The sequence below is a fragment of the Aspergillus alliaceus genome (genome assembly GCF_009176365.1).
Source record: "Aspergillus alliaceus strain CBS 536.65 unplaced genomic scaffold BDW43scaffold_13, whole genome shotgun sequence".
NCBI lineage: Eukaryota > Fungi > Ascomycota > Eurotiomycetes > Eurotiales > Aspergillaceae > Aspergillus > Aspergillus alliaceus.
In genome coordinates, this window is record NW_022474696.1 from 510017 (window position 1) to 531266 (window position 21250).

General features: G+C 47.5%; 7 protein-coding genes across 7 annotated transcripts; 5 read left to right on the forward strand and 2 right to left on the reverse strand.

Annotated features, from left to right (window-relative positions):
* Positions 1-42: 42 nt before the first annotated feature.
* On the forward strand, positions 43-1268 carry BDW43DRAFT_299148 (putative pyruvate dehydrogenase E1 component alpha subunit; the record flags this gene model as incomplete). Its single annotated transcript, XM_032044682.1, has 3 exons — positions 43-200; positions 255-709; positions 763-1268. The coding sequence occupies 3 exons, from the start codon at positions 43-45 to the stop codon at positions 1266-1268; spliced, it is 1119 nt and encodes a 372-aa protein (XP_031902062.1).
* A 60-nt stretch (positions 1269-1328) lies between these two features.
* Positions 1329-1744, reverse strand: BDW43DRAFT_42531 (uncharacterized protein). The gene has a single exon (XM_032050047.1). The coding sequence runs from the start codon at positions 1618-1620 to the stop codon at positions 1390-1392; it is 231 nt and encodes a 76-aa protein (XP_031902063.1). The 5' UTR covers positions 1621-1744; the 3' UTR covers positions 1329-1389.
* Positions 1745-8767: 7023 nt separating this feature from the next.
* On the forward strand, positions 8768-10740 carry BDW43DRAFT_271347 (class I SAM-dependent methyltransferase). Its single transcript, XM_032041414.1, has 4 exons — positions 8768-9207; positions 9306-9385; positions 9445-9606; positions 9673-10740. The coding sequence occupies exons 1-4, from the start codon at positions 9182-9184 to the stop codon at positions 10368-10370; spliced, it is 966 nt and encodes a 321-aa protein (XP_031902064.1). The 5' UTR covers positions 8768-9181; the 3' UTR covers positions 10371-10740.
* Positions 10741-10969: 229 nt separating this feature from the next.
* BDW43DRAFT_42613 (uncharacterized protein) lies at positions 10970-13546 on the forward strand. The gene is made up of 2 exons (XM_032050048.1): positions 10970-11325; positions 11387-13546. Exons 1-2 carry the CDS (start codon positions 11010-11012, stop codon positions 13318-13320), a joined length of 2250 nt encoding a protein of 749 aa, XP_031902065.1. The 5' UTR covers positions 10970-11009; the 3' UTR covers positions 13321-13546.
* Positions 13546-14802, reverse strand: pup1 (proteasome core particle subunit beta 2). The gene is made up of 3 exons (XM_032041415.1): positions 14520-14802; positions 14402-14449; positions 13546-14307 (listed from the first exon to the last, which is right to left on the reverse strand). The coding sequence occupies exons 1-3, from the start codon at positions 14643-14645 to the stop codon at positions 13663-13665; spliced, it is 819 nt and encodes a 272-aa protein (XP_031902066.1). The 5' UTR covers positions 14646-14802; the 3' UTR covers positions 13546-13662.
* A 139-nt stretch (positions 14803-14941) lies between these two features.
* BDW43DRAFT_271355 (FG-nucleoporin NUP159) lies at positions 14942-19977 on the forward strand. Its single transcript, XM_032041416.1, has 3 exons — positions 14942-15324; positions 15388-16081; positions 16129-19977. Exons 1-3 carry the CDS (start codon positions 15238-15240, stop codon positions 19737-19739), a joined length of 4392 nt encoding a protein of 1463 aa, XP_031902067.1. The 5' UTR covers positions 14942-15237; the 3' UTR covers positions 19740-19977.
* A 70-nt stretch (positions 19978-20047) lies between these two features.
* Positions 20048-21203, forward strand: BDW43DRAFT_42645 (uncharacterized protein). The gene is made up of 2 exons (XM_032050050.1): positions 20048-20432; positions 20535-21203. The coding sequence occupies exons 1-2, from the start codon at positions 20246-20248 to the stop codon at positions 21023-21025; spliced, it is 678 nt and encodes a 225-aa protein (XP_031902068.1). The 5' UTR covers positions 20048-20245; the 3' UTR covers positions 21026-21203.
* Positions 21204-21250: the final 47 nt, after the last annotated feature.

Consider the following 21250-nt stretch of genomic DNA (forward strand, 5'->3'; position numbering starts at 1 on the left):
CCTACGGCAAGAGATATCCAGAAACCTATTGCTAGAAGACCAATGCTGACACTCAAAGTTTTCAAGGAAGACGACAAACCATTCAGCGTTCCGATTGCAGAAGATAGCTTCGATACATATCACTTAGACCCGCCTCCGTACTTAGTGGAAACCACCAAGAGGGAACTTAAACAGTTATACCGTGACATGTCATTGATAAGGTCGGCTTTCCTTCGCGATTCCCGGCACTAAAGTATGCAGCTAACACTTTTCAGACGTATGGAGTTAGCTGCAGACGGTCTATATAAAGACAGGAAAATCCGCGGTTTCTGCCATCTATCGACTGGACAAGAAGCAGTGGCTGTCGGTATCGAGCATGCGCTTACTAAACACGACAAGCTCATAACCGCCTACCGCTCCCATGGGTTTACCTTAATGCGCGGAGGAACCGTCAAGTCTATCATTGGCGAGCTGCTTGGGCGAAGAGACGGTATCTCCTATGGCAAGGGTGGTTCGATGCACATGTTTTGCGAGAGCTTCTTTGGAGGAAATGGGATTGTTGGAGCCAGTGTACCACTAGGTACTGGAATTGCCTTCGCTCAACAATATAATGATGCGAATAACGTCACAATCAACCTCTATGGTGATGGGGCAGCTAATCAGGGCCAAGTTTTTGAATCTTTCAATATGGCAAAGCTGTGGAATCTACCTGTGATATTTGGTTGCGAGAGTGAGTTCCCTTCCATCTGATGCGCTCATCCAGTGCGCTAACGTTCTTTCTAGACAATAAATACGGTATGGGAACATCTGTCGAAAGAGCATCTGCAATGACCGAATACTACAAGCGTGGCCAATTTATACCAGGTTTGCGAATTAATGGGATGGATGTCCTTGCTGTTCTTTCCGCAGTCAGATATGGAAAGAAGTTCGCCCAAGCAGGAAATGGACCCTTGGTCTACGAATACCTCACATACCGCTATGCGGGCCACTCAATGTCAGACCCAGGGATTGCATATCGAAGCCGAGAGGAGCTGAAGGAGCAGCGTGCGAATGATCCGATCTCTAGCCTGAAACAGAGGTTGATTGAGTGGGGCGTATTCTCGGAAGAGGATGCGAAATCGATTGATAAGGAAGTGCGAAGCAAGGTCAATGATGAAGTAGCTGAGGCCGAAAAGATGCCGGAGCCAGATACCAAACCCGATATCTTGTTTGAGGATATATATGTTCGTGGTAGCGAACCACGGCAACGGCGAGGAAGGACCATTGATGAAACCTTTTATCTAGGTTAGGCCGAGAAATTAGCGTTTGACATAATGAATCAATTATAGATGTTCAGTCAGAAACGATAACCCTTCGACCTCAATGCTACTTGAACCATATGCGTATAGGCAACATCAAGAGAACAAATTGTCAGTCACACGACTGATATCTAAAATAGCAAAAGCTAGCTATAAGCCACAGGGATGAACCGAGGAACAAGTGAGGCCAGAACATACAGTTCTGCATCGATACACTTTTGGGCGCCACCAGTCTTGCGTTAAACCGAATCGTAGACACTGGTTGGCATAACTTACACAAGATCACAACTAGCAATCCTATTTGTTGATGGTGAGGAACACCGATGATCAACATGGACGTCATACTGATAATATGGCAGTTTGGAAGCTATAATAAGCCGTACGATACCCACAGAGAGGTAGATTTTCAAAGTTCTCAAAGATCAGCAAGGTCAACCGCACACCACTCTTGATCCAGAAAAACAGGAACAATAGCAGATATGGAGACAGTTAATATTTCAAATTTGACTACCCCTCCAACCTGTATCGCTGACTTCTCCTTGGTCCCGGTATGTATCTAATGCCCCTCTTCTGCGATCGTTGTCAAGGACCATGAAATTGGGAATTATGTTTTCCTATTTGGTAATCCCACCTAATACCTGTATGTTAGATCGGCTCTCAGAACGCGTCATTTTCCAAACAGATCGCGGAAATCCAAGATCTGCTGCAGAAATCTGGCCTGAAATACCAGATGACTGCTACTGGAACGGCTGTTGGTAAGTTGGCCTCGTTAAATTATCTTTTGACTGGAGCCCGCATGTTCTCTTGCAGGGTTGTTCACTCAAGTTGGACCTGGAAGATCTTGTCTTGCAGGTAGGGATTGATGAGTTCGAGTCACTGATTGAGGGACTTAGAAGGGCCATGGGATCAAGTCTCCCGGGTCATTGGATATGCCCACACTTTGATCCACCAGGAGGGCATACCAAGAATTCAGACAGATATCCGCATGACAACCAGGTGAGCAGGTGCAATGATGCGAATCCTGGGTGGTCGAAGTTCTGATCTTGTGCACGATTATAGGACAGATAAGGAACAACCGATGGAGGGCAGCATGCTGTCCGTGGAGAGAATGTTAGCGACCTGAAGGACAGGAAATGGTAGCCGTGCTTGTCCAGTGTCAAAGGTTGAATTATCATATGTGCTCTCTTGGGTGTTAATAATAGGCCATGAAACGAAAAGCTATAGGGGAAAAGAAATGTATAACAAAGGGTATGAAGTTCGATGGAATGTGATATGATACTCTTGATACGTTCGTCATTCTCTGGTTCATGTACGTTCGCTCTCTGATCATGGCCTCCGTTCTGCTTTGGAAATGTCAAGTCTCCGGTCTTTAAGGCAAGTACTATTTTTTAAGGACAGTCGTCAGTGTTCAGGACAATATTCGAAGAATTTTCAGCCGCATCAAAAGAACCTTACCCATAACGCCACGTCTATACCAGGTACTCGGTACCTTTATGTTATATGCCCAGATACACTCACGACCCGACCGGATGGTCCGCAAGCGATCGTTTTTAACTTTATATTGTCGCGTTGCCTGACACACAAAACATCCAAGTTATTGTAACCTAGGATCAGCTTATACATTTTGGCCGTCACGGTTTGTCAACGGAGAGATTGATTTGAGGGGTAGAAGCCAGTAACTTGTGAGTTGAGGGTAGTGGTGTACAGTACGGAGGACGGAGTACAGAAATGCCAATACCAACCGCAGGTATAGCATAGCCGGAGACCATTACTGTCTCAGCAGTACGTATGAGAGAATTTGGATAATAATATGAGACAGAAACGTACTTTTAGGTAAACTGATTTTTCACTAGTAGCTGATCGCAATGAAGTTACGGTACTAGATCAGCATTGAGTGACGGATGCAGGCCATTGCATAGTGTTCCCCAATGAAGTCCCAACCTACGGCTCAGAATCCTTGGTATGGGAGGGGAAATTAACGGAAATAGGAACTGTTCATGGGCCAGTCCTTGCTTCCACCCTTGTCGTGTTACGTTCTAGATGTTCTGATATTACATAGTATTTATGCGCTATAATCTTATCTGAATTTTTCATGACAAATTGCTGTTTCTTAACTATTACGTGTAATTAAGTACGGAGTACTCCGTACGAGCAAGATCATGTGCTGTCATCATCCATACCCCGTCTGGAGTAGCATAAACGATGAGCAACTCCTCTCTGGCGCAAGTTTGGCTTCCTCCCACTAATATTACCAACTGTCAAGGGACAAAATAGGTGTATGATCGGCGTGTCGGAGACTCGGAGTAATCCTAGAATTAGACGAGCAATGGTATTACCACGACATGTCAGGTTGTGCTACAGCAGAGAAAGATACGTCCAAGTGGCTTCAAATCCCGAAATTTGTTATTTCTGGGGTGAACTGAAAGGGGGGGCAGATATGCAATGTAACCTTTTATTTTTGCTTTTTGACAGAATTTTAGGTAGAAACCCATGCAGCCACGCCCTATCAACAATTGCATGTGTCTCCGTAAGGACAAATTTGAGAAAATTCTCGGATCCATTGTACTTATGCATCTCCCATGTACGGCGTCAGTAAGAGAGTCCACGAAAAACGTCTGGTGGATAGGCTTCCCCTCCCACTGAAACTGTTGGACATGCATACGAACTATGCTCATTGGGGGTTTGCGAGCGTGAATCCTCTCAGCTTTGGGAACCACTAACAATCCCTGCGGCGGCTTCTTTAGCTTCGCTTGGGCGAGGCCACTTCCTGGTAACTTGGAATCCTCCAGACCCGGGGTTTTGGTTAGAGAAAAAATTAAGTCGTACGACATACTGTCGGGTGAAAGACGATCTGTCAAAAAGTGCACCCAAAGAAAACGATGCTAGCTTCTAGTATACTTTTCTTGCTTTTTTTTGACAGAGCCGCGGGTCCTCAACGTACTATTCCTGCATATGGAGTCTGGGACCGGTCTATCCGGCCTGTGAAATGATGGCAGCTGGGCACTTATTCCAGTAACCCACCGGACAATAGTAATAATGAGTAACCCTAAGACCACTCTGGGTCACGAGTGCCCAGAAAGTTCCACTATCCCATAACAGCGGTCCAATGGACATCTAGGCGTCTTGGATTTACATGAAGATCCAGGCTTGTAGATCTTGGCGACTCCTTCGTCAGCCCTTCCTGACAAAATAAAAAAAAACTATCACTGGTTTGGCTTGTGGCCAGGAACAATTTCAATAGGCATGGTAGTAGACGTTGAGGGTACGGCTTCCATCGTAAACGTGGTACGCAAATAGGCGTCTACTGCTAACCGATGAACCGAGAATGGCCTTGCTATAAAATTATTATACTAACCTGGCCCGCAGGGCTAATTCTTGTGCGTATAATGTACACCATGCGCATATATGTACCTATGTGTGCTCTTCACGGTGAATCTTGTGGATATTCTTTCAGAGGAGGTTATAGTGTTACTTGTCTACACAATATAGTACATGATATCGCTTCTACAATGATAATGTGCCTAATCTTGTGGCAGGCCATGACTGCATGCTGAAAGCCAAGCAAAGGCGCTTGACGCGCATGAAATACTAGTATAGCTCGGTTCAGCTCATGCATACTTGCGCACCTAGGGATAGTATTGAGGGGTTGAGATGGGCTTGTTACGGTTCAGCCTAATTTTAAGGTAGGGGGCGCTGTTCGTCCGATTGATGAAAATTTTTCATATTTTGTGTTTTCTCCCTAGAGCTTTCCAACTTGTAGACCTCCCTTCTTACCATGTCAGACGTTCAGATAATGCAATATTTAGAATTGAAGCAGACTGTTGGCTGTTCTTGTGGGTTCAGACGACGGAACGATTTTATGAACATCATCAATGCACGTGAATGGTCCTGTTCACGGTGGAATAAAACGAAAGGCGATTGAAGTGCAGTTGAGATGACTAGTCTCATTCACCAGCCGATGGCTATTCCCGCCGCACAGTAGCCAGCGTCACTATGATTTACTAGGAACTAGTAGCAGCACACTATGGACTAGTAAGGGAAAGGAAAAAAGGCGCGAGGAGCTGGAAAATTTCAACCCCCGAGGGCAACCAACACTTGACCCAATCGACCGATGACAACGCTGGTCTCCACCTCATTGCCCGGGTAAGTTGCTTAGTCCTGTAAGAGTCTAAGGCCTTTGGTCGGTCCACGACAGCCTTCTGCACCTCAAAAACCTAGTGCCCCAAGGATGTTGCAAGCTAGATCCACGCTTCATCAGCCCTTCAATAAGTAAGAAGCTTCGAGGGTCTAGAGTTCGACCTTTCTTCTCTCCGTCGCTAATGAGGTATTACACAGTAGGTAGCGATCATCGAGGATTTAGGTGGGTAACGAAATATCTATTCTATCGCTCTACCTAAGATCAGAACGTCCGAGGAATTCCCGAGGCCACTATCACGTTCGAACTTACAGCTTCGATGCAAAAGAGTGTATTATTAGCTCCATTTACTTCTTATTCCATACATCATACATGTGACAGTCTGTAAATGCCGACGCACTCACGCAATTGCATTGGGAAGAAAATGGAGGACACGATGTACTACTTCATCCTACTTGCCGCGCCAACTATTTTACGAGCGTATACGCAGTGTAACAATGTGCTCTCTGTGTAGATAGAGTTACGGTATTATGGGACTGTATTCGATAGGGAGTCCAGCTACTGTAATCGGCTGGACTTTTGCATTTTAGTCATTCAATGCATCGGAATTGGTAAGCTCTGCATAAAACCTATACTGCCAAAAAAAACTCTGTAGTGTAGAAGTGTAATTATGTGTATGGTATATAATAGTCTGGATCCGTATATCTTTTCTTTGGGCTAAAATGTTTATTACCGGAAAAATTTTTTTGTTTATACTGAACCTCTCCAATAGATCCATAAACGCCTTAATCCGAAAGACGGATAATAGATCCTCTCGAAGTTGTCGTACCTTCAACTAGCGCCTGCCAATTAACGACGAGAATTGTCTGAGTAGAACCACTGGAAACAGACAGCCGACGCCCCTCCTACCGCATTCGTGAACAGTGGAGGCCTACCGAGTACTTAAAATTTTAGGGTACCAGAAACTTCAGCACAACCGTAATGGGGTTCCGTTCCTCCAGCGAGCGCTCCGTCAGCCGCAGGAACATGTATTGATTGTAATATCATCTTGGAAAATTTTGGTCGGAGTCAGCTGAAGCTCGCTCTCCGCCTGCTCTCTACTTCCATCTATCTGCACCTCCCGTCTTTTGAGATGTAATATAATTGTTGATGCAGGAGTAGGTGAGCCCGTCTAGGCGACATGTGTCGGAGCAACATTCCCCATGAAAGGTACCTCCGTGGTTTTAAACTAAAGATGCAAGATTAGTTTCGCTTGGATACAATTCCATGCTTTGTCCCGAGTCGATGCCACGGGTTTACTCGGCGGGGCCGCATTCCACCTATCTGGATTCTGGACACTATTTGGCTGAGTACAACCTACCGTTATGCACCGCCCCTGCTTGTTGCCTCACTTGGTATGGCTTATAGGCTGCGAGAAATAGCGAAGTTATTTTCTGTATTCATCGTTGCATTTTACCTCATAGAGGTCATGGAAATATATTCGGTCAAGTCCGTAGGTCTTCAATAGCATGCTTCAACAGGTATGCTGCCCCAACATTCAGGAGTCGTGGGGCGCGAAAATTTTTTGCAAGTAAGAATGAGACCTTTTTTAAAACATCTTATTAATTGACCAAAGTTCAATGATGCCCTCTACTGAAACAGTATTTGAAATAGTGATAATAAGGGGGAACGATGGAGGAGCACTTGGGAACTTGGAGTTCAAGTGGGACAAAAGTGGGAGGGTAATTCCGTCGGTGTGAGTGGGTCAGGGATCCGACAGCCTGGGTAGCGGTAACTCCCCTTCATCTTTGTGTCACGGAGATTAAAAAATAAAAAAAAAACTGGCTGCCTTAAATCACAAAGGCCAGGAGCAGTTGGGGAGGGGAAATTGCTTGTTGGTTGACTTGGACCCTATTTAATTTTTTCTCATTATCTATAAATTCAAAATGTGACGACAGCTACAAAACATCCGCGTCCATCATGATACACCAATGCGAAATGCATGCATAGCGTCGTCCAATGACTCCAGTCGTCTACTAAAAAGGGAACGACCCATGGATGAGAATTTCCCAGCAGTGTGGCACCAACAGTCATTGGATCCCGGCTTCTGTTGAAGATCATTTCATTCTTACCTCTTTACGGTACTAGTGGTACTGTCCCCTCTTACCACTATCTGACAGTAGAGTCTGCTAGCACAGTACTTTTTGTCATTAGGTAGCAATGACAAGCTTGGCCGGCACGAAATGACTTCTGGACCCTCTTGCTTACTACGTTGTTTCTGCCTGACGTACCAAAGTTACAAGCCATGGTTGATTCGCCCTCTTCGTATTGTTCTTGTTCTTCCCGGCAGCTTGGGACGCCCGTGCTTTTTCTCCTTAGGTTGTAGGAGCCGGGGCCAGCTGGCAGGGGTATACTGGTTGGATAAGAAGTCAACCAGTGAACAGAACTTGGGTGTGTTCCACCGTCACTGTATACCTAACTAATGGGCATGTACTCTCACTACACATGCTCATTGCCCGCCTGAGGGGTTTATAGCATATCTTGTGATATTCTAAATTTTTATGTCGTACTTAGTTCAGACCAACAAATAGGATTTTGCTTTCAGGTGATGATTGTCGACATCCTGCAGTAGAGGGAATGAACTATCTACCTACTCTGTACAGTAGTTCCCGTGCTCGTCGACCATAGACTGCATGAAAGAAAAATTCCCGAAGAATAGCTGTAGTGTTTTCTGTTAGTTCTAAGAGAACCCTTCCGCGTCCCAACGTAGTGGGCTAAGTCACTGACTGATTTCTTTCTTTTTTCTTTATCCCCCTTCCGCGGCCGGCCGTACCATTCGATTAAGATAATTTGACACATCCTGTATTGTATTTACAATTGCGGATACATCGAACAAATAACTTAGTATGTCCCTTTTTTTATTCTTTTTTCCCTCCTCTGCTGCCCCTTGTCATTCTCTCCGTTGAAAATTTGATAATCTGGAAGGGAGTCTAATTGTCATGGTCCTTGGTTTATAATCATAAATATCGCGAGAGCCCCATTACTATTACTATTACAATGTTTGTTTTTTCTTTTACCTTTCAATCGTTCATATTCTTTCCTTTTAGGTTATAATTAACTCCGTTCTGCTAAAGTCAAACTTAATCCAGGCTACCGGGTACAAGGAAGAAAATTAAAAAAGCAGAAACAGGCAGCCGACTACTGTACGACTTCGTACGGTGCAACTCTGGTTACCCTACCTAATCCACGGACTCCCTAACCCTCACGATCGGTTCCCCCCTGTCTAGTCTAGCTGGGGAGGAATGGCATGAGCCTACCGAGTACCAGTTACTTCAGTATAATTCTTTTTCTAGTTCCGCGGCACAGAAGGTATCGAATTACACATTGTTTCAAATGCGTGTTCTGTACTTCGTATTGGTGATACTACTAAATTATTCCTCTTCATCGTTCTTATCACCGGGTATATTTATTTATCTATTTTCCTGTAAATATTGATCGCCAATAAGCCATCGACTTGGCTCTTGTCTCCTTCTGAAAATCGTTAACTGATCCTGCCGGGTGTTTGATTTTTGACAGACACTATTAGCCACCCCACTCAGGCTAACTTCCGAGTTCCAGGGCCCAAAGTCTATCAATATGGGTGCGAGGCCGGCTGTAAGCATTTTCTTTTCTTAGTTCTATCGTGGTCCATTTGTTTCACAGTCAGCCGTTACTCGAACAATTCCTTCCCTATAGAACCCAGCTTTTGTCGACTTGCTTTTTACCTGCACAGCGACCCAAGTGACTAACAATGTCTCAGGAATCAAGTCGTGACTAGTAAGTTCTTGTTATTCGCCTCACCTTGCCTAATCAATTCACCATGAATCGAACAAATCTGGGTTTTCAAAAATGCTGTTGAACTAACAGGTGAGAAGTGACACGCAGTCATTGACTGCAAGTGTAACAGACTATCCTATTGAGAATGGCAGACGGTATCATAAGTATCATGAAGGATGTATGTTGTTGGCTGTTCGAACACTGCTGGTCCTCGCGCACTGTGACTAACATCATCAGCTTATGTTTACCCAAACGATGAGCAGGAACTAGACCGACTAGACATGCAACACCATATGATCAAGTTGGTCAATGATGGTCGCCTATTCTTCTCTCCATTAGAACAGCCCAAACGAATCCTTGATATCGGTACCGGATCTGGAATATGGCCTATAGAGATGGGTGAGTTTTTCTTCCATCTCTCCATGCCGTGATCGAGCAACCCCTTACCGTTTCCGCTCTACACAGCGCCCATCTTCCCAGAAGCCGAGATCATAGGCACCGATCTTTCACCTGTTCAACCGAACGAAGTCCCTGAAAATGTCCACTTTATAGTGGATGATGCCACCGAAGATGAGTGGTTATGGGGCCCCAACCACTTTGACTTCATTCATACAGGACACATGTCAGGTTCCTTTCCCTCATTTAAAGAAATGCTACGCAAATCTTTGAAACATTTGAAACCTGGTGGTTATATAGAGTGCCATGAATTTGACGCAAAACCGAAGTGCGATGATGGCACGATGCCACCGGACGATCCCGATAAATTCAGCGATTTTGCTTTGCAAGATTGGTGTGATCTAAATGTTCGCTCCGGCCAGATCTCAGATCCACCTCGGCAATTTCGCGTAGCTCACAGAATTGCACGTTGGATGAGGGAGGTGGGATTCGTAGATGTTCAAGAACGCATCAAGAAAGTCCCAAACAATCCCTGGCCTACCGATCCGCACTTGAGGGAAATCGGCAAGTGGAACGAGACAAACTGGCTGGAGGCCTTATCGGGATGGTCGTATAAGCCTCTTACTGCCTTAGGTTGGTCGAAACCTGAAATTGAGGTGTTCCTTGTCGATGTCAGGAAAAGTGTCCAGAACCGTGACGTCCACAGTTACTTGGACTTTTATGTTGTGACAGGAAGAAAACCAAAGCCTGGAGAGCAAACTCCGTAGTGGACTATTCCATCGTGGTCCCTGAATTCCCTTTTCATATACATATATATCTCTTTTTCCCCTTTGATTGGTTGGCTTGATTGGCGTGCATTAGCATAAGATACCATTGGCGAAAAAAAAGTTATGCATGGGAAGGCGTGCAAAGCTCTCTTCCTCTCTTCTTTTTTGTTCTTCTCTTTCTCCCCTTAATTTGTTGTTTCTTTTTTTCCTTCGGACTTCTAAATATACCTTACAGTTACGAGAGCACCCAAAACTGGAGGCTATAAGCGAACAGTAACTGGCTCAGAATTGCGAAGGTTACTCAACGAATGTGTCTATTTAACGGTCACAGAACCATATATAAGATATTTACCATAATTTTGGAATACGACATGGCACTCTACTGGAAAACCGAAAATCTTTAAAGCAACGTTCACCCCGCTTTCTGCTTATGTACCTAGTAAAGAAGTCTAATATCTACTTAGGGTAGTCAGGAGCAGCCTGAGGTAACCTATGTAAATCAGGCAACTCTGGTTGGTGCGGGCTGTAGCTTAGTCATCCGCTTGGAGAACAGCTCCATGATTAACTTTCCCTATCAATCATTCTCTTGTCAAAGGTGCCGACAGCCTCGGGCCACTCAATTGCTGTCGTCTGTTTCCCATGTCTTTCCGCAGACATGCATATAGGCATACCGTTCCGCCTTTATCGCATTGCTTAGTTGACCACGTGTGGATAAGCGAGGAGTTCCTCGCGTCAACGTACCGACGGTTCGCAAACGGTCAACGTCGCTATGAGAGCCGAGTACCAGGGCCATTAGAGGCAAGGAGACGGTTAGCGAAACGAAAGAACACGGTTCTGGCTAGTCTAGCTGGCTCGGGGCCGCCGGATGACATTGGTTGCTTGTTTGGGCGCAATGGCCGGGAACACATGAAATGGGTTGGTGGGCAAGCGCGAAATGCACCGCAGGAGGTTCAAGGTAGGTGTTCATCAGACAAGGTATCTCAATGTTTAATTTGGTTCTCCCTAATACATAATAGGCTCGAGTATCTATCCAACTAGATCTCCCGCCTTCCCTTCACCCTTACATAACAAGAACGTCGACTCGAGCGAATTTTCCAAATCGCCTGGGTGGCCGGTGCCTTCGGATAAAGTCGGCCAGGCGTCTTTCGAGCAATGTTTGGAAGAGAACCTGAAAAACTGCCAAACGGTAATAGCTATTCAGGATGTTGTCCGTAAATTGCAACTCGATCTTCAGCGGCAACCTGCTTATAGCCGATTAATATTCGAGCATTTACTGTCACAAATGGCTAACCATAGATGGGCATTTGACGAGCTCGTCAAGTTTCTGGACGACCCGCATTTGAATACTTGGGGGGCAGGAAATTATCTATGTACAGTGAACCGCTTTGTCTTTCACCAGGGAGATCTGGCCAGGTGGAGCGCTCCCCTGGGCAGTGTTACTACAGCCCTGCAGCTGGGGAGAGTTCCTGAAGATGAAATTTGTCAAATTATAGAGGCCCTGTTTGATAGAGTTGTCGGAAGTGGTAAGGTGAAACAACGGGTCGCGAGACGTCTAGTTGCTTTCTATAGGAAAATGTGGGATGCGATTGGATGGTGCTCCATCTCCGAGTATGAAGACCTAGACAAAAAAATAATTGAGACATGGCTTGGAAGGTTAGAGAAGATGGGCACACACGACTCTTTTCTCCTAGCCAGAGATATACTCATCGCAACCCAAGGCCAGGATTCCGCAATTCGTTCCCGGGCTCCGTTGTTTGTTGCACAACTTCTGGAATCTTCGGAATCCTTGCGTCATGAATCGGATGCAGACCACATAACCACGCTTCTGAGTCACTTGAAACCTGATGCCGCCTCATCCTGCATAATCACAGTCACCGAATCGCTAGTTTCTGCTGGGAAACAACACTTACTGGAGCCTTGGAAGGATCATTTACGCCGACTTCACTATACGAAGATCTGCGATATTGCTTCCTCACCCCTTTGGCACAACATACCAGTTGCCTCTTCCCCAAGCACCTCTTTCCTTACACAGCAACAACAGATAATCTTGCGACTTTGGGTCTTGCGAATCTTTAACATCTGCCTTCCTGGAGGGCCAGTATGGCGAAAAATTGCGAAGGCGTCAGATGATCCCATAATCCGTCTTCTCACCCTCTACCAAAATAATGTGGACGAGGTCAATATGGGGAGCCTTTTGAGCAGCCTCAGGGAAGGAGTCCATAACCTCGGCATGCCGCCCAGCGGCATTTTAATACTGGCCGTTGATGCAAAGAAGGGAAAGCGAATGACAAAAGCTACCCGCAGTACGCTGACTAGGCTAGAGTCTTCAAGCATACCCCTTCTTGATCTTTTCGCAAATGCGGATGATTACAATAAGATGGTCCGGCATCTTTTTTCTGACTTTGAAAAGTTGGTACGACAAATTAACGTCACGAGCCCTCTATTTGTGGAGAGTAGTATTCATATCGCAAGTACCGGCGACATTCAAAGTGTCATGACATTGATTCGAATACTTCGTTCTCATACACCTCTGAAGCTTGCCTTGTCTAAATCATGGGATCCCATCCTGGAACCTTCGAAGAAGGACGACTACCCGGAGCAAAGCACAAGCGAATATCCCGACCCCCGCGCTGCCGTTGACATGATACATCTCATTGCCCTTTCCATTGCGAGCTCGAAGAAATTGAGCGCCCGTACTGCGTACGGTCTAATTCGCTGGTTATATTGTTTCCTAGTGAAATATGGTGCACCCGTGAAGCCGACTCTTGTACGTGCTATATACCATGCTGGGGTTGTACGGTACCGAAAGGAGGATAAAAACATACCGCGCGCACAGTACAAATATATCCTGGATCTTGTGAGGGAGATTGAAGGGCCTGAAGTCTTGGATACGTTGGTATCGAGGATTGGTCAGTCTGGCTCAGCTACCAGTCAACTTGAACTTCAATGAACCTCGCCTCGCCGTACAAAATCTTAAAGATGATATGGATATTGCGATAAAGCGGCTATGAGTTATATAACCCAGTTGGCTTTTGATGTTGTGTATACCGCATTACTTTTATAAATAGACTTGCGCAGCTGGCCGAAAATAAGACTCGATCAGCTGGAGATTATCTGGAATACATGCTCTCTAGTTTTAACAACTACTGACCGCGAGACAGGTACATGGCGTTTTATTTCTCTCTATTCGATAATATAGAACAGGATTATTGCGAGCAATCTCATCATGTAATTCCTTATACGTGATCCATGTAATAGACATGGCTTTGTTAAAATCGGGCTACTTCTGAACTCACGAGTCCACCTCCATCAGATTTGGATCCCCAGAGACCTCCTCCACAGTAACATATTTCCTCATATCTTCCTTGCTAATGACCTTCTGGTTCAAGTAGGCCGTCGTACCCCTGGGGAAGCGGTAGTTACGTTCCTTCTGACCACGCTCGTTGGGCTTGATGTAGTTGCGCAGGAGCTGCGTGGGTTTGTCCTTCTCAATGACACACACATCGACATTGCTACCCGATCCCAGATCGTTAAAAATACCAGCCTTGATTGCCTCTGCACACAGCTCGATCGCGCCCTCACGGTCCAGGTTTGCCTTCCACGTCGACTCAAAGACGGACATAGCCGCCAACGATCCAGAGCCCATAGTCACATAAGGAAGCTTATCTGTCGACCCGTGGGCATGAACAGTATACAGGCCGGTGCCTGTCGGGTCAACACCAGCAACGACTAGATACGCGCCAATATGTCCCTGGTATCGGAAGAGGTGTTGCTTCAACATGGTCATGCAAGTGACTACTCGTGGATCCCGGCCTGTTGAAAGGGAGTGCAGTTCGATGTTCGAGCTAATGAGGGCAGTGGTGAACTCAGTGTCTGCAGCTGTACCAGCACCAGCACACCAGATCTTGGGTGCGATGTAGTGTAGTTTCTCGCAGTTCTATACATTCCACCATTAATATCAACCAAGCTCATTATGTAACCGCCGCGAGGCAAGGAATGATGGATATGGAAAACTTATTGCCGGTTCGTACCTTGTCTGCTACGATGGGTCCACTAGTAGCTCTGGTATCTGCTGCGATCTGTGAAGAGGGTCAGCTTCGAAGGACAAGCGACCACAGGGGATCGTCATCGGATTTCGGTATAACATACCACAACACCATTGTCGAAAATGCATCCCACGATGGTGGTACCTGTGCTTGTAGCCTTGGGTAGAGGCACTCCCTTGGCGTGGAGAGCCGCGTTGCGGTTGTAGTTGGAGAAGTCAAAGCCGGTCATGATGTCGGCGTGGAGTGATTAAAGATTGAACGGAGGGACAGGAGTGAGCAAAGTCAAGATACTAACGAATTCACTCTACAGAGCTAATTAAAAGTAAATAGGAAGACGATGATGAGAGAGAAACAGCTGTAGCTGGTCGGTTGGTGGGTGATGGCGGCGAGGTCGAGCTGGAGTGACGAAGCTCCCGCAGCCTGATCTGGGTGCCTCAGGCATGCTGACCGCCCGGCCTGTTTGAAGCTCCTACTGTTTTTGCCCGTCCAGATTGTCTTTCAATTGCTTGCTTGCTAACAACTACCATTGAAGGAGCCTCCTGGCCTTTTTTTCTTGGTTTGACAACACTCGGTATTTGCCTGCAAATCCTATTCAGTAACCTATCGGGTATCCATCTCTTTGTGATTCTTCCTTCCCCTAAGGGGAGGTATTCAATATTTTTGCGCGCACTTGGCAGCTTTTTAACCGGAGACCCCAAGCACTCCAGCATCGCTCATTTTCATCTTTACCGCAAAGCCCTCCCTCTCCTCATGCTCCAAAGAGCAGGTTATCATTAGGCGACCGTCCCCGTTTAATCTCAGCAGATTTTGACAGACTAAGAATGGCTTTCAGCTTTGGGGCGTCCAACCCCGCTGGCGGCAATGTTCCAGCGGAACTGGGTCCTGAGCTCCCAGATGTCTATGCTGAGGTACGTCGCGCTGCTATGATTATTATTGTCCTAATTTTAAAGACTGACTAACGATGGGAGTAGGAAGTTGGCTTCAAAGGCGTCTCGAGCGACTGCAACGTCCGATTACTTCCTACCCCTTGGCCTGAAAATGCCCTGCCAGCTCCGTCCTCTTCACTTCTAGCTGTCGCACCGACAAAAGGCGTAGTGGTCGGCGCTGGTCCCGACTCCTTGGTAATCGCCTCCTCCGATGCAGTCAGAAAAGCTATATCCGCTCCTACCGACGACAAGGCCAAAACAAAACCCTTTGAACCGCAAGCTACGATACCCCTTCCTGCACGACCCACGCATGTAGCCTTCACTTCAGGTGATGATGCTCTAATACTAGCCACAGAGAATGGTCCTCAGCTTTTGGTTTACGAGACTGCGAGTTTGTCAACGGGAAATGCGCAACCGGCCCTGTCCATCCCAACGAATGGCGCCACTTTTCGATCCCTTGCCCCAAACCCAGCACCGCCATCGGACGAGGCGCATTCGTCTCTTGTCGCTCTTGTCACAACCAATGGAGAGCTTCTAGTTGCCAATCTCAAGGCTGGGGCCCTGGTTCCGGGACCGAATGGCAATGTTTTGAAGAGTGGAGTGAGCTCTGTCTGCTGGAGTAACAGAGGAAAACAACTCGTCGCCGGACTTGCAGATGGAGCGGGGTACCAAATGACCCCAGATGGCACCCAGAAGGATTTGATTCCACGCCCATCCGACCTTGAGGGAAACTGCCATGGTACGTGCACTTATAGTACGGATAATTACGTGGCTGACTTGATATAGTGTCATCTATTGCTTGGTTAGAGAATGACATCTTTCTAATGGTGTACACGCCAAACGGCGCTGAAGATGAAACAGGTCAAACGCCGTCGTCATCTTACTACATTATTACAAGAAGGAAACAAGCGCCGTTTTTGATCCAGAAGCTGCCGGAGCTGTGTTTACCTTTCGGAATGAAACGCTCCCCGGCATATCAATTCATGGCACGTCTTAGAGACTACAAGCCACACCTAAAAGATGTACTAATTATATCTTCTACGGGATCGAGCGATGTTGGCCTTGTGACGAGGTCGGAGCAGCCATTGGCAAGTGATGATGCAGCCAAAGCCACCACAGGTTTATTCACCATGACTGAAGTCAATGATGACACGAAGAGGGCATCTCTCCCACTCACAGATTCTAGCAACGATACTTCAGTCATTGGTCTGGGAATCGACCTGAGCAGCACAGAAATCGTTGTATCCCCCATTGTGGGTGAAGATATCTCTGAGAGTTCCACCCCCTTGCCGAACATCTTGCTTCTAAACAACGAAGGTATCCTCTGCTCGTGGTGGTTTATATACTCCGAATCCATCCGTCAAAAATTGCCTTATCACGGTTTGGCCTCAGTAGTCCAGCAGCAGGCGCAGCTGCAACCGCCAACAAAGACTGGGTTTGGGCAGTCGGCTTTTGGCAGTCCATCTTCAATGGGAGTACCGTCTCCGTTTGGCAAACCCTCTGTCGGACCATCATTTGGCAGTCCCTCGACATTAGGAAGCCGCGCGCAACCTGCATTTGGAGCGCCTTCATTTGGGGCCCCCTCTCAGATAGGATCTCAAACAGGGCCTTCTTTCGGCACTCCAAGTGCAATTAGCAGTGGATCACCCCAGTTTGGCAAAAGTAGTTTCGGGTCGATGGGCACCTCATCGGCCTTCGGACAACCATCAACACCTGGGAAGGGATTTGGTGCATTCTCGCTCGGAACTTCAGGCGCTACCTCGGGAAGTGGCTTCGGCTCATTTGCTAACAACAGTGGCTCGGGAGGGTTTGCTAGTTTTGCAGCATCAAAGCCGGCTGGAGAATCGCCCTTTGGAAAGCCTACCGGAGAAAGCCCGTTCTCGAAGCCTTCCGGACCATCGGTCTTTGGCAGCCAGGCTGATACAAGCACAGCTTTCACTTCCCAGAAGTCAGATCAGCCAAAGAACCCATTCGGTCTTGGTTCGGGTGGGTTCAAGCTAGAGTCGACATTCAAAGGCGACGGTACTGCTGTCAACGATGGTCCAAAGCCGGAAAAACCTTCTGGTGGAGCATTCTCGTTTGGTGGATCGTTCGACGAGATGGTCTCTACGCCTACTAAAGCTAGTCCCCCCACGGAGTCTATGGACGATATGCAGGATGAGCTTGCTACCGCGCAGCAGGAGAAACCGGAGCCTAGTCAACCAGCCCCCTCATTGTTTGGTGCGCCGTCCAAACTTAACACACTTAACACACCTACGCCTTCGTCTCTCTTCGGTGTTCCTACACAACCTCAACAGCCCTTTGGTGCACCTCAGACGAACAAATCTCCGTTTTCGTTCCTCGCAACTGCCGACAAGCAAGCATCAAGCCCTCTGTCCCCACCGTCAGAAAAGACGCCTGTTGCTAGCCCAACCCCGAAGGAGGAAGAACTTACTGATAGCCAAGAAACTCCTGTTGCGTCTGTAGAGCCACCACTGCCTCCTGACCCAACAAGTAAAGCTTCCTACGGGCCTGGTGACACTTCTGCGTCCTCCAATGTTTCTAAGAGTTCCACTGACGATGCACCTCTTCCTCCTGACTTCACCACTCAACCGAAATCTATCCCAAAGGAAGATAGAGGGGAGCCGCCGCTGCCACCCGACTTTGCGTCAAAACCCAAGAAAGAGGAGCCTCAGGAGCCTCAGGAGTCTAAACCAGAAGAAGCACCGCTTCCTTCAGATTTCACTGCATCAAAGCCAACGCCCACTCCCGCAGATGTGCCATGCCCCGTGCCCGATGGCTCAGATGCAGACGAATCCGATAAGGAAGGGAGCGACGAGGGAGATGAGTCTGACTTTGCTGATAGTGGAGAGGACATTGCAGATGAAGCCGAGCAACAGGAGGAAGCATCTGAGGCGGAAAGCCTGGAGGTATCGCCAGAAAGTTCGTTTGGGGCTAGATTTTCAGGCAAGAGTTCAGCCGGCGGGTTGTTCGCGGGAGTATCCCAACCTAGTCAAGCTCAGAAGCAACAGCCACGACAATTGTTCGGGGAAATCACGAAGCCCTTATTACCACCGGCGCCTTCAGCAAATCGCGAATATACTAGGTCGCCTAGTCCAGTACGAAATGGCCCTCCGAAGAGTCTTTTCAAGCCACATGCTCCAGGCAGCACGCTTGCTGCGCGTAAAGCCTCTCTCAGTGATTTCGCAAAACGCGAAAACCTGCTCAGGCCGTCATCGGCACAGGCAAATCAGGAAGAACGAGCTGAACGGAAGATTCAAGCGCAGCGACAACAGGAGGAGGCTTTATCACTTTCCGACGATGATGACGAAAGGCTTCGTGCTGACCTGGCTCGGCCCGTAGAACCTGTTCCTACCCTTGATCCGTTTCTCCCTCATCAGGACTACACTGGCCAGACGAGCAAGCCAGGTATCCCGGGTCAGATTGAAAGGCTATACCGTGACATCAATTCTATGGTAGATACATTGGGCATTAATGCACGGTCCTTATCCGCCTTCCTTTTGTACCAACAATCATCCAGTAATTCGGACTGGGTCAATATGTTGCAGGGTGATCATCCTGTGGATATTCTAGATGAGAAGCTACGTCTATCTGAAATCGAGCAACTTGATGATGCCCTTGTCATGCTTGCTGGCGAGCTCGAGAAGCAACGGGTGCAAGGGGTGGAGAAGAAGCTTGAGGACTGTCAAGAGTTATTAAGCAAGGATATACTGACGCTTCGGGGCCAATGTGCTAGTATTCGTAAGACCCTAGATGCTCACATTGATTCCGCGGCGATTGTTTCTGCACCGCTGTCATCGGAACAAGCAAATCTTCAACAAGAGCTAAGGACAGCATCTGCCAATATCCAGGCAAGATTAGCAGACTTGGAGTCTGCTGTCTCGCTCCTACGGGCAAAGATTGCGGAAGCCCCTCGCTCTGACAGCGCTTCGCGACAGACCGTCAAACGGCCAACAGTCGAGGCCGTCACATCAACCATATCCACCATGATGAACATGGCTGAAAGCAAGAGCAGCGATATTGATTTCCTGGAGGTGCAGCTGAAGAAGTTGGGTATTGACACGACCACGTCCCCCGCGAGCCGGGAGGGGTCACCATTTACAACTCCAAGGAAGTCTGTAGGAAGATTCCCTACGACACCAGGGTCACGAGGCTCTGTTGATGGCGCCGTCAGTGCGTACCATACGCCAGATTCTGCAGCTCGCTTCCGGTCTAGCATCAACGGGTCAGCTAGAGCAAGCCGGCTTCGAAGCGTGGAACGCGTTGGTGATCTTGTCAGCAAAGAAGAAAGTACGCAATGGCGGGCCAAGATGCAGCGCAGACAGCATATTGTTGAGAATTTGAAGAAGGCGATCGGCGAAAAGAAGTCGAAGGTTAGGAGTGTCGATGATCTGTAGAAGTACTTGTTTGATTTCTGTCTCCGAATCATGATATGAACCATCCAAAAATAGCGGGACATGGCGTGTGTGTGAGGACAATTGCTATTTTCTCTGTACATAGCATAGCTGCTGTTTGATTGGCATACCTGGATACTGATCCGTTAATGATGTGATACTTTTATACATAAGCTCAAATTAACTGCTATTAGATTGATTCTTGTATCCACGGGTGGGGGGGGGCCTTGCTGACTGAGGCACTGAGCCTCTCCCTGACATCATAAACCGCCCGCAGACCTAAAATCAATTGTCTTCCTTCAGAATTCCATCTTTCTTTTGTCTGTCGCGCATCTAATTTATTTTCTCCGATACTTACTTATCCAAGAAATATATAGAGAATATTCTCATTTTAGGAAGCTCAAAACCAACATTGATAGACCTACCCCACCAACATCATACATACATACATACATACAGGACCCAACCAACCCCACCCACCAAGCCAAGCGTATCACATCGCACCCAAAATGGCCCTCCCAGTCAGCGAATTCATCCATTTCCAACTCAAATCCTCAGTAAAACCCGAAGACTCCTCCAACGAAGAAGGCCAAGCCCTCCTCCAGCTCTTCCAAACAACCAAGCACCAAAGCGGCTACAAAAGCTCCGCATGGGGCAGAACAGTAGAAGACCAGAATGTCATAGTCTGGGTCGTTAGTAAGTGCTACCTACCATATCATTCGTTTCCTTCCTATCCCTGCATCCCTTAAAAAAGAGAAGGGGGGGGGAAGCATAAGCTAACAAAAGTACTCGATCTAGACTGGGCGGACGCCCACGTAGGAATCCAACCCCAAATCCTCGCCCCATACATCGAGCCTGACACGCACGTGAGCGTAATCTTCACGACCCTTACACCATCAATCACCGAATCCGACTCCCTAACCGCCAACCCCGTCACGGAGCTGGTGGCACTCTCGTTCCCCAGTTCGCTGACGCCTGAGGAGCAAACGAAGCTCGGTGCTGATCTGATTAAGTTCAGGACTGCGCTGACGGAGATGTTGCCGGAGGATCAGCGGCCGAAATCGTGGGCTATGGCGCAGGTGGAAAGGCCTGGGACGCTGGAGCATGACAAGAGTCCGTCTGGGCTGGTGTTTTTACTTTTTTTGGCTGTGGGGTGGGAGTCGGTCGAGGCGCATGAGGCTGCGAGGGAGACGGGAGAGTTTAAGAGGACGATTACGCCGATTAGGGAGAAGGCGATTCCTTCGGTGCCGCCTCTTAGGATGAAGCATGTTTCTTTTAGGAAGATTTGAGAGTGGGGTTTGTTGGGTACAGGTGGTGTGGTGGTGTGAGTTGAGTGATTTAAAATTGGTGATAATGTATACAACGAATGTTGATGGACAGCGCTTTTCCATAAATTACAACTTGGAAGGCATATACCCGAAACGAATCATTAAAGCCACCATGGGAAGACGACTTTTTGAGGACCTCAAAACACAAAAGGGAGAAAGACGGAAAAATACTGAACCAAGTCCCAC